Here is a 12848-nt window from a genome sequence, read left to right on the forward strand (position 1 = left end):
TTCCAAGGGTCCCAGTGGTCCATAGCTACATGTCGGCCAGACCAGGCAAGGCTGGCTGACTTACTTCCCTTAAGAGCATTAATAAACAAGATGGGTTTTTATTTATGATGTTAATTGTCCCAGTCCCCCCTAGACTAGCTTTTATTCCAGCTGCTGTAGTAGGATTTGATCTGGCGTTCCCTAAGAATTAGCCTGGTTCTTTGGAATATTAGTCCAATCACATTACCATTCTGCTGCAATTGTGCTATGTATCTGTCTTCGACTGTTTTTTATCTTGGTTCAATCTTTATTCTAGATTGGTTTGAATGCCACCCAGTAGAGGGTCTTAGTTTTTTCATGCCAAATTGTCTACCATTTTATGAAAGTTGCTCTTCTGAAATCTTTTGCAAGCTGCAGATTCTCATTACCTTCAGTTATTCCAACCATCAGAACCATCTAATGTTGCAGTCATGGTCACCCAGATGTTACCCCACACAAACAGAAGATCAGGATCATTACTAAGTATTAGATCGAATATATGACTATCGTTAGCCTTATCTATTATCCCTTTTCATTAACATACCGGGACAAGAAAGATTTCATACTTCAACATTTTTTTCCCATTGACTTTACACAGGAGGTAAACCATTATGCCACTCAACTCCAGAAAAATTAAAAGCATCAAAATTGGCATTTTATACTAAAATTATTTGCAATCTGTTTCCATATTCATCAAGTATAGATATCTACCTGGGGTCTCTAAAAATGATCAATAATCAGTTCTACAAGTTATATAAAATTGAAACACAAACTCTTGTTTTTCTCTCTCCAGATGCTGAAAGACCTGCTGAGTTTCTCCAACGCTTTGATTTTATTTCGGACCTTCAATTAGGCCCTATTTGGACTACTTGAATCTAATGGGGCAAAATCCAGTCTCCCCTAGTTGTTAGATTTTCATAGTTAATAGTAGTAGCCCACATCCTCTTCAAGTTCCTCTATCGTATCTGAATTACTTGCAATCTTTTCAGTGAATTCCTGCCTAACAGCTTTCATCAAACTAATTCTCAAAAATGCATCCCATTTTAACACTCTATATAAGGTTACAATTCTAACTACTTGTTTCAACATGCCTAACACATACATAAAACAATGTAAAATCTCACATCAACCTACTTTCATTTATTCATCATTCCTATATGCTTCCTGTATTCATAGTGTTTAAAATGTATTTAATAATCTAGGTCAGTAAAGCTACCTGTAAATGTATCTACCGTGTACACTGTTCCCTTTCTTAACTAGTTTAAATGCTTTCTAAAATTAAGAGTAACACCTTTTGCAATCCCAGACATTTAAATAGAATTCATTCCTTTTGAACATTCCACTTAATCCATGAAATTTCTCTCAATTGTCAATAAAATGGAGCTTTGTTTTATAAGAAATCTAAAGCCAGCTGTTAGAGGAAAATGACAGTTGTTTGTCTCCAGAAATCTGGTTCCCGATCAGTCCGAGTCAGTGTCAATGCTGGGGGCAGTGTGAAAGACTGACTGAAGGATAATGAATGGGATTCTTTACTCCAAAGCAACCTGTTCCAAGATATGAGAGAAAAATTGGGAGTTCAGTCAGTAGTTAAATACAGGGATAGATTTTTCTGAGGGAAGTACGATAGCATCTGGTAGACAAGTAGGGCTGCATAGAAAATATAGAAAGATTAATGAGGTTTGTAAAAAAAAATGGGCAAAAGGTGGAAACATAATAGAAACAGGACAGTCACTGAAATAACTTCATGGATGACATGTAGAAAATAATTTTTCATTGCAAATTGTGGTAAAGAGCTTAAATGAAGTCTTCAATATCACAGTCACCAAGAAATCCAAAATTCAGAAGAAACACCTTTACCCAAAGAGCGCTGAGTCTGAGAATGCAGAACTTGCTACTATAGGGACGGTCAAAGTAAACAATACGGATGCATTTGAGGAAAACTAGACAACATAAAAGAGAGAGGAGTTTGTAGATTTAGATGAGACATGATGGGTAGAGGCTGACATGAAGCATAAGCACTAGCACAGATTGGTTGGCCAAATGGTTCATTTTTGTAATGTATATCCCATTTTAAAAATTTACCAGCGTAAACTTTTGTAGTAAACTTTAAAACAAGACAGTCACTCTTTACAACTTGAAGAAGTTTTTGCAAATTCCACTAGACACTAGAACACACAGTAAAACACACAGAATTACACGTCCAATGAATAACATTAATAGCTGGATAGTAGAAAAGCAGCAGTGGCTATACTTACTTCCCTTATTTTCCCCATTGTCATTTTCACTTCTTGAGAAATAAGAATGCAATATACTGACAGGTAGAACTTCAAGGCCAACCCATAAATTTAATATTTAATTAACTATAATTAAATGAGCCAACAATTGAAATACTCTTCTCGGAGAGACAGAATGGAAAAACATTAGGGCAGGAAAAATCCTAAAAGATTCTTATGCCTAAAAGGTTCTCGACCCCAAAAATTTCAGGAATTCATTAGTGGTAACACCATTCTTTCCACCGAAATTTTAAAACTAAAAACATCCACCAGATCAATTTTTATTCACAATGTGATGAAAAATCAGCTCAACCTGCATCTGTCCACAGATGTAACTGATCTCAGTATGCACAGCACAGCTTGCTTTTATTTACAGTGTTTTGCTTTTAAACAGTATTTGTTTACATTTTCTAATTAGCATCCAGTAATCCTACAATACTGTGTCAAGTTTTACTCCCCAGTGCTCCAGTTTCTTTATTTCCCCATCAATGCAGCACTTTTTCCAATTGGTTTTTATCAGAAACGAGATACATTATCAGCGAGATCATTTTCATTCATCATTCTGGTGATGACATCCAATCAATCAGGTTATGATATAGCTCCTAAGATGCCCCTATGCCACATTCAGTGACCATGCTATATAAATCTATGACTTTATGAACAGAATACATTTTTTTCCAATTCTTGTATGGGATGTGGACATCACCATCAAAGGCTAGCACTTATGGCCCATCCCAAGTTGTCCTTTGAATGAGTGATGCTCAAGGCCATTTCAGGGTCAATCGTATTGCTATAGCTTTGTAGTCACATGCAGATCAGACCAAGTGAGGACAAAAGTTTTTTCCCTACAAAGAACAATGGATTTTTACAATTGATGGTTGCTATTAGACTAGCTTTTAATTCCAGATTTTTACTGAATTCAAATTTTACCATTTGCCATGGCAGGATTTGAGCCAATGTCCTCAGAACAATAGCCTGAGACTCTGGATTACTGGTTCAGTGACATTATTATAACACCTCTGCCTCCCACCTCAGTCAAGTGTACCGACCCAACTTGAGCAAGGTTATCCTTTCTTACTTTTCAAAATAACTGAAACACAAGGGACTATCCAATGCATTAAAACAATGGTAGTGGTCTAAATGGCTGAACGCCCGATTCCAAAGTTAATTTGGACTGCACTAATTGTCACCCCTTTACATTTGTCACTGTTGATTTTTAGGAACTTCTTCAGATATTCACCAATTCCAATTAAAAAAAAAACTTGAAATGTTAATATTGTTTATTGAAATGGCTAATCTAAACTTGTTTCCACATGATGACATCCTCCTCTCTTAAATGAAGCTTCACTTTTGCATCTTAGTTCCTCTGTGTGGCCAGGAAAATAACTCTGAAGTTTTGGGAAACTGTTTCTGCTTCACAAATGGTCAGAGCTTAGGCTTGATAACAACTTAAATTGTAGAATCAATACCATGTAAAAATAAGGACAGACTGTATACTTTTGAAATGGAGATCAAATTAAATTTCTGACCCATGGTTTAATTATCCACTCACGATCTGAAATCCACCCTGATCTCTTCAAATTTTAATAATGTTTCTTTTCATCTTCAAGACAAACAAAATTCAGGTAATGGAGGCCAGGAATAATGTACCTAATACCAAGCTAAAATCACTAATTGTCAACTGACAGATCATTGACTTCTAATAAGTCAATTCACAAATTCAAGATCATGTTATTATTCGCTCAATACATGCTTTTTGCTGGACTTAACAAAAATCCAAGAAACCAAAAGAAAATTACGAATTTTAGTTTACAAGTTTGTCACACCAACTCACTTAATACTAAAAACCAAGAACTTTATAAATATGGATATTTAGAAGATATGTTTGGTGTAAATTTCCTCAGAAAAATGAAAAATAACTGAGACACAAATATGGTCTTTGTCTGAATTGTAAGTGCAAGGGTGGAGGAGAGAGACATCCAATCAGATTGTTTGCTTTGTAAATACTGGAGGTGAAACTGAAGACAGTACCCTCATTGCTGCTTCATTGGTGCGGATCACCTCAAAGTGAGAATTGACAAAATCCTAAGCTATAACATCCATTAGTGAAATTATTCATTACCAATATATGAAAGGTAGACTACAGACCTGGGGTTCTGAATCTGCAAGTGCATTATACAATGCAAGAGTCAATCCAATATCAAGGCAGCAACATGCAATTATCTATTAAGCCATGACAAATTAACAGGTCTTCAGTTGGATTCAACTTCCAAGACCAGTAGAACATTGACCAAGTAACATTTCCCTTGAAAGGTTAGCTCTGAATGACTTACTCCTGAATTTGCCAATCATTACATGTATTTTGTCAAACATTTTTAAACAGAGCAATTGTTTAAAAGAATACATACCCATATAAAAAAAATTCAAAATACTCAGAAGATAGATTGCGATCCAAACATTAAATTCTACCACAGCCATGACCTTGCTTTTATAATACACTTTCAGCATTATCGATTTGAGTCAATTAGCTGAGTTGTAAAACAGGGCAGGAATTGTGTACCAAGAAAAAAAACTGCTGTAAAGACTCAACAGGTCTTACAACATCTGTGGAAAGAAACAGTTATTGTATCATGTCAAGATAAAATTTCTGATGACAAGTCAGCTCAATCTGAAATGTGAACTGTTTCTCACTCCACAGATGCAACTGACCTCAGTACGTCCAGCACTACTCACTTTTATTTTAGCTTTCCAGCATCCGCAGTATTTTGTTTAGGCTTTATTGCTTGGACTAACTTGGATTATAAGAGATAGATGAAGATTTTCAGGATCAGACCCAGCTCGTGAGTAATGGAAATCCCTATTACAAATGAAAATTTCCATTGCTTACCAGGCAATCAAACCTTAAGATCCCAAAACCTGGCATCTGCATTTTGTGATGTAACACATTTCAAATGAAGTTTTCAAAGAAAACTTACTTGTTTTTTCTCATTTTTAGTGCACTTTTGACAGAAACGTATTGTCAGAACATCTCCATATTCCCTCTGCAAATTAGGTAAAAATTATCAAGACAGCAGTTATCCCTGGTCAGAAATTAGTATAGTTCTAGAATACAATTTACTTCTCATTACATTCTCAAGTAACGTTACTCGGGAATTATCAGATTGTCTTCACTAGTGACAGACAGATGGAGTTATGGTGACTTTAAAAGAGGGACTCTCACCACTTCAGCTGTATGTGTTAATTTAGTTCCCTCATACCGTTGGTAACTCCTCTCCAAGCCATTTACCCCCGATGTCTTCAGCACTCACTGTTTAAACAAAGATTTAGAAAGACAAAAGAAATATAGAAAAAAATCAAAGGGTTATCAAATGCTGGTCCTAATCCTTGCTAACTGGTTGCTTTTTAAAATCTTTTCTTTTGGTCCTGATGCAATACAGTCTTTATTATTGATCAAACAGAGTATGATCCAGTGTTGCAGAAAGATACAGACTAAGATCAGAAATTTTTTAAAAAATCCTTCACCCGAGTCAGATATTTCATAGGTGCAAGAGATTTGATGTCATATTGATCACCTAAGAATGATTGCAAAGACATAATAGTGACAACTGTACCAGTTAAACAAGCAGGTTGTAGTAATTACTGTATGAATCCTGTCATTGACAACACCCGTTAAACTGCATAAAAGGCACTTAAGACACAATGCATGTGGTGAATGACATTTGAAGGGAGGGGACCAGGCAAAGAATGGAACAGTCCGACTGCTCGTCCCCAGACACTTCTCCTTTGAACATATATACATTCGCACCGTTTTTAAAAATTCTGTAATGACCCCAAAAACTAAGACAAGAAGGAATTTTCCTGCCAGAGTGGCAGCAATTAAAGGCCAATGTAAAACGTGTCACAGGTGCAGGATGAGGTTTATTTGCGAGATGCAAAAAAGTGAAAGCTTATTATAGACAAAACCACATGAACTAAAATGGGAACGGGAAAGAGTGATATCAGAAGAGAATTACTCTACAACGCAACACCAGAAATAATTTCAGATCTGCAGTTTTCCCAGAATTTCTGTATAATCTCCCATAACCTTGAGTTTGTAAATGCATACCCTACATGAGTACGCAATTAAGGAGGGGTGAACCAGATCAATGGAAGCTGCCCCTGGTGAAAGTATATTTCCCGATACAGAGAGAGAGAGAGAGAGAGAAAGGCAAAGAACTGACTCAAAAACAGAAATTACTGGCGAAACTCAGCCGGTCTGACAGCAACTATGAGAAGAAAACAGAATTATCGTTTGGTGTCCGATAACTTTTCATCAGACTCTGCTGTCTTCCCACAGATGCGGTCACACTTGCCGAGTTTCGCAAGCTACTTATGTCTTTGTTTTGAAGTTTCCACCGTTTGCGGTTCATTATTCTGCGAAGATTTAGCTCAGCCATTCTCGGGAACCATTCACCAAGACCCCCAGCCGCCCCATCAACCGCCCTTCACGGCGCCCGGTCGCGCCCCGAGGCCCCGCCTTCCTCCATGCAGCCGGCGACGTCCGTTCCGCCAATTGGCCAGCCTACTGGCGCGCGCGTCCCCACTGGCTTGGGACGCTAGCCCTCCAGGTAGAGGCCGCTGCCCATTGGACATAGCCACGGTCACTCCAGGCAGACGCCGCCGCCCATTGGCCTAGATGCGCACGTCAATCACGTGGGGCGGGGCACAGGGGCGGACACTAGGCTTCTTTCCACCATATTGGCCGGATTCTTTACAGCGGACATGTTTACTGCGATTCAACAAGGAAACACTCGGTTTTCAACAGCAGTAAGGATAAACGTTCGCCATTATCGCGCTTACCGTCCCTGGATGTCCCCATGAGCTGGTCGAGCATAGCTCGCATTTGGGCCTGTGCCGACATTTTTTTTTCTCTGGCTTTTAGAGGATCCGCCGCACAATTTTTTTTTTAAAGCCGGGAAAAAAAAAGCAGATACCGCTAGCTACTAAAGTGATCCGATTTGCTGCAGATTTTTTGTTTCCTTTCAAAACGTCCAAAGCCGCTGGTTTGCATCGAGGGATATTTTATTTTTCCGCCTCTTGTTTTTGCTCGAGCTCAGCGCCCTCGTCTCGAGCCGCTAGGCCGGAACTGACGTCACGGCCAACGGCCCCGGCTCGTGACGGGGACTCCACCAAGTTCAAACATTGCACGGGGGAGGGAAGGGGACCTGGCGAATAATGGAACAGTCCGACTGTAGGTCCTGAGACATTTCTCTTTAACATACACACAGCTGCACATTGTGTGTTTTACTCTTTAATGACCCCAAACTCTTGAAAGTGGCACCTTCCTCCTTCTGGGGAGGAGAGGGGAAGAGAGAGGCCAGTTAATTGGGCAAGCTCATTGGAATCAATGATTGGTAGACAAAATAAATTCCCAAATCTTCCTAGCCCATCATTTCTGGTAACAGCTTTCCCAACTGGCAGGAAACCTAATGTTTGAAATGGTTGGCACTGAGTTTATTATGATCCACCAGCTTCCTCACAGATGCATATTAAATCTTTATAGTACATTTGTTCTCAGCCTACGTTTAATGCAACAATATCCAAACTTGGGTTGTCAAAGGGTAAGTAACAATTGTGTTACACAAATGCCAGGCAGTGACCGCCTCCAATAAGAGATGATCTAACCACTGCCCCATGTCAATCAATGCCATCACCAGCACTGAATCCCCCATTATCAATGTCCTGGGGGTTACCATTAACAATAAACTCACCATGAATAAACACAATGAAGGGCTTTTGCCCGAAACGTCGATTTTGCTGCTCGTCGGATGCTGCCTGAATTGCTGTGCTCTTCCAGCACCACTGATCCAGACAATGACCAAAAGAGCAGATCAGAGTCTCGGAATACTGCGGCGAGCAACTCACCTCCTGGCTTCCTAAAGCCTGTCCACCATCTACGAGGCACAAGTCATGTGTTTGATTGAATACTCTCACCAGCTGGACGAGTGCAGCTCCAACAACACTCAAGAAGCTTGATGCCAGCCAGTACAAAGCAGTCCTACTTAATTGGCACATATTCACAAACATCCAGTTCCTTCACCACTGACACTCGGTAGCAGCAACATGTTCTATCTACAAGATGAACTCCAAAATCCACAAAAAATCCTTAGGCAGCACCTTCCAAACCCACAACCACTTCCATTTAGAAGGACAAGTTCAGCAAATACATAGCACACCACCTACAAGTTGCTCTCCAGACATTCACCATGCTGGCTTGAAAATATATTGCCATTCCTTAGCTGTCACTAGGTTAAAATCCTGGAATTCCCTCCCTAAGGGCACTGTGAGTCTACCTTAGTGCATGGACAACAGGTGTTGAAGAAAGCGACTCACTATCACTTTCTTGAAGGCAACTAGACATAGGCAATAAATCTAGGACATCCAACAGCATTCATGTTATAGACTCATAGAGATGTACAGCATGGAAACAGACCATTTGGTCCAACCCGTCCATGCCGACCCTCACCCTCAATAATCTTTCCTTTGATTGCTCCCATTTCCTCCAAATCAAGGGAGTGGCCATGGCACCCAGATGCGCCCAACTATATCGAATAGTCCCTCTTCAGTACCTACACTGGTGCCGACGACCTCCCAGTCACTATCTCTTTCAGTTCCCCCAGCCACTCCCTTTCTGACATGACCATCCTTTTTCCTCCTCCGTTGCCACAACGAAGCACAGTGCACATTGGAAGTGTACTCTTCCGCCGTTACATCAATGACTGCGTCGGTGCAGTGTCCTGAACTGGAAAAGTTCATCGACTTCTCCCACAACTTTCTACCCCGCCTTCAAATTGATTTGCTCCATCCTGGACACCTCCCTCCCCTTTCTTGACCTCACTATTTCAATCTCTGGTGACAGTGTCCAGACAGACGTTTACCATAAACCTACAGACTCCCATTACTACCTGGACTACACCTCCTCCCACCCAGTATCCTGCAAGAACTCCATCCCATTCTCCCAATTCCTCCGCCACATCTGCTAGATGAAGAGACATTCCACTCATAAGCATACCAGGTGTCGACCTATTTTGAACAATGGTGCTTTTACTCCCTCTGTCATCCAGACAGCTCTCCGCCATATCACCTCCATTCCCTGTTCCACTACCCTAAATCCTCCCCTCCCATTGCAATAAAGACAGAGTCCCCCTTGTCCTCACTTACCAACCCACCAATCTCCGCAACCACAATAAACACCTCTGCTAACTCCAACTAGACTCCACCACCAAGAATATCTTCCCCTCTCCACCCCTTCTGCCTTCTGCAAGGACCGTTCCGTTCGACGGTCCTTGGTTTGCTCCACTCTCCCCACCAAACCCCCAGGTACCTTGCTCTGCAACTGGAAAAGATGCAAGACCTGCTGGTACATCACCCCTCTCACCTCCATCCTGGGCCCGAAACAGTCCTTCCAGGTGAGACAGAGGTTCACCTGCCTTTCTTCCAATCTAGTTTACTGCATCAGGTGCTCGTGATGTGGTCTTGTCGACGTTGGGGAGACCGAATGTAAACCTAGGGAACGGTTTACTCAGCATCAGAGCCAGGCTTACATGGGCCAACTGGACCTCCCAGTCACTACCTCTTTCAGTTCCCACAACCACTCCTTTTCTGACATGACCATCCCTGGCCTCCTCCATTGCCACAACGAACCACAGTGCACATTGGAGGAACAACACCTCATATTTCGCCTAGGCAGTCTACAGCCTGGAGGACTCAACATTGAGTTCTCCAGTTTTAAATAACTTCCTTCCTCATCCCCCGATTCCCTTCCCAGCTCCTCCCCAGCCCTTCACTGCACCCTGCCACCAACTGGATTCATTCTTCCCATTGACCAACCAGTCGTACCCTCTACCTGTCTTCACCTATCCCCACTTCACCACCCTGTCCCCACCACCCCTCTATCTGCAGCATCCCCCACACCCACCCCTAGTCCTAAAGAAGGTTTACACCCAAAATGTCGATTTCTCCACCTCCTGATGCTGCCTGGCTTGCTGTGTTCTTCCAGCCTCCTGCGTCTGCCTATTTTAGATTCCAGCATCTGCAGTTTATTTGTCTCTGACCAGATATCCTAATCTAATGTAGTCCCATTTGCCAGCACTTGGCCCATATCGCTCGAAACCTTTCCTATTCAAATACCCATCCTGATGCCTTTTAAATGTTGTAGTTGTACCAGCCTGTACTACTTCCTCTGGCAGTTCATTTCACTCATGTGCCACCCTTTGCTGAAAATGTTGCCCTTTCGGTCCCTCTCACCCTAAACCTTTCCCCTCTCACCCTAAACCTTTGCCGTCCAGTTTTGGACTCAACCACCCCAGGGAAAAGACCGTGTTTATTCACCCTATCCATGCTCCTCATGATTTTATAAACCTCTATGACTTCACGCCTCAGCTTCCGATGTTTCAGGTAAAATAGCTGTAGCCTATACAGCCTCTCCCTGTTGCTCAAACCCTCCAACCCTGGCAACATTCTTGCAAATCTTTCAAGTTGCACCACATCCTTCTGATAGGACCAAAATTGCACTCAATATTCCAAAAGTGGCCTAACTAATGTCCTGTTACAGCCACCACATGACCTCCCCGAGGAGGTATAGTTAGTAAGTTTACAGATGATGCCAAAATTGGAGGTGTAATGGACAGCAAAGAAGCTTACCTCAGAGTACAACGGGATCTTGATCCAATGGGCCGAGGAGTGGCAGATGGAGTTTAATTTAGATAAATGTGGGGTACTGCATTTTAGAAAGGCAAATCAGTGCAGAACTTATACACTTAATGAGTGTGATGCTGGAAAAGCACAGCCAGTCAGGCAGCATCTGAGGAACACAAGAATCGACGTTTTGAGCAGAAGCTTAATTTCTGATGAAGCATTTATGCTCAAAACATCGATTCTCCTGTACCACGGATGCTGCCTGACTGGCTGTGCTTTTGCAGCATCACATTCTCTACTCTGATACTCCAGCATCTGCAGTCCTCACTTTCTCCCTTATATGTTTAATGGTATGGTCCTGGGGACTGTTGCTGAACAAAGAGACCTCAGAGTGCAGGTTCACTTGAAAGTGAAGTCGCAGGTTGATAGGATAGTGAAGAAGACGTTTGGTATGCTTTCCTTTATTGGTCAGAGCATGGAGTATAGGGGTTGGGGGCTGTAGAGAACATTGGTTAGGCCACTTATTTGCATTTCTGGTCTCCCTCCTATTGAAAGGATGTTGTGAAACTTGAAAGGGTTCAGAATAGGTTTACAAGGACGTTGCCAGGGTTGGAGAATTTGAGCTATAGGGAGGGGCTGAATAGGTTAGGGCTGTTTTCCCTGGAGCATTAGAGGCTGACGGGTAACCTTATGGAGGTTTATAAAATTGTGAGGGGCATCAATAGCATAAATATGCAAGGTCTTTTCCCTGGGGTGCGGGAGTCCAGAACTAAAGTGCAAAGGTTTAGGGTGAGAGGGGAAAGATTTAAAAGGGACCTAAGGGGTAACTTTTTCATGCAAAGGGTGATGCATGTGTGGAATGAACTGCTAGAGGAAGTGGTGGAGGCTGGTACAATTACAACATTTAAAAGGCATCTGGATGGGTATATGAATAGGAAGGGTTTAGAGGGATGTGGGCCAAGTGCTGGCAAATGGGACTGGATTAGGTTAGGATACCTGGTTTGCATGGACGAGTTAGACCAAATGGTCTGTTTCCATGCTGTACATCTCTATGATTCAATTAAGGTTTTGTTTAAGGAAAAGACGAAGCATTTGTCAGGCATAGACAGCAGAGATCGAGTAAATCTGTAGAAGCTTATAAAGGCAGTAGGAACATACTTGGGAGGGAAATCAGGAGGGCAAAAAGGGGACATGAAGTAGCTTTAGCAAATAGAGTTAAGAAAAATCTGAAGGGATTCTATAAATACATTCAGGACAAAAGGGTAACTAGGGAGAAAATAGGTCCCCTTGAAGATCAGCAAGGGTGCATATGTGTGGAACAGCAGGAGATGGGGGAGATACTAAACGAGTATTTTGCATCAGTGTTTACTGTGGAAAAACCATGGAGACACAGAATGTGGGGAAATAGGTGGTGACATCTTGAAAAATATCCATGTTACAGTGGAGATGGTGCTGGATGTCTTAAAACACATAAAGGCAGATAAATCCCCAGGACCTGATCAGGTGTGCCTCAGAAAGCTAGGGAAGTGATTGCTGTGCCACTTGCTGAGATATTGTACTATCAATAGTCCACAGGTGAGGTGCTGGAAGATTGGAGGTTGGCTAACGTGGTGCCACTATTTAAGAAAGGTAGTAAGGAAAAGCCAGGGAACAGTAGACCAGTGAGCCTGACATCTGTGGTGTTAGAGGGAATCCTGAGGGACAGGATTCAGATGTATTTGGAAAGACAAGGACTGATTAAGGATAGTCAACATGGCTGTGTGCATGGGAAATCAAGTCTCACAAACTTAATTGAGTTTTTTGAAAAAGTAATAAATGGGATTTATGAGGGCAGAGCAGTGATGTGACCTAGATGGACTTCAGTAAGGTGTTTGACAAGTT

General features: G+C 41.7%; 1 protein-coding gene across 6 annotated transcripts in view; it reads right to left on the bottom strand.

Moving 5' to 3' along the window:
- LOC122542333 (putative RNA-binding protein Luc7-like 2) overlaps window positions 1-7443 on the bottom strand; it is a 67239-nt gene extending 59796 nt beyond the window's left edge. For 2 of the 6 annotated variants that reach the window (XM_043679994.1, XM_043679993.1), the window contains exon 1: window positions 7131-7442. In XM_043679994.1, the coding sequence (XP_043535929.1) occupies window positions 7131-7191 (61 nt within the window). In that variant the 5' untranslated portion in view covers window positions 7192-7442. Of the gene's footprint in view, window positions 1-5511; window positions 5599-7130 lie in introns of all 6 variants that reach the window. The other 4 variants (XM_043679999.1, XM_043679998.1, XM_043679995.1 and 1 more) reach the window with 3 other exon arrangements.
- Between the last annotated feature and the right edge of the window lie 5405 nt (window positions 7444-12848).

Source organism: Chiloscyllium plagiosum, chromosome 39 (assembly GCF_004010195.1).
Source record: "Chiloscyllium plagiosum isolate BGI_BamShark_2017 chromosome 39, ASM401019v2, whole genome shotgun sequence".
NCBI classification, from domain to species: domain Eukaryota; kingdom Metazoa; phylum Chordata; class Chondrichthyes; order Orectolobiformes; family Hemiscylliidae; genus Chiloscyllium; species Chiloscyllium plagiosum.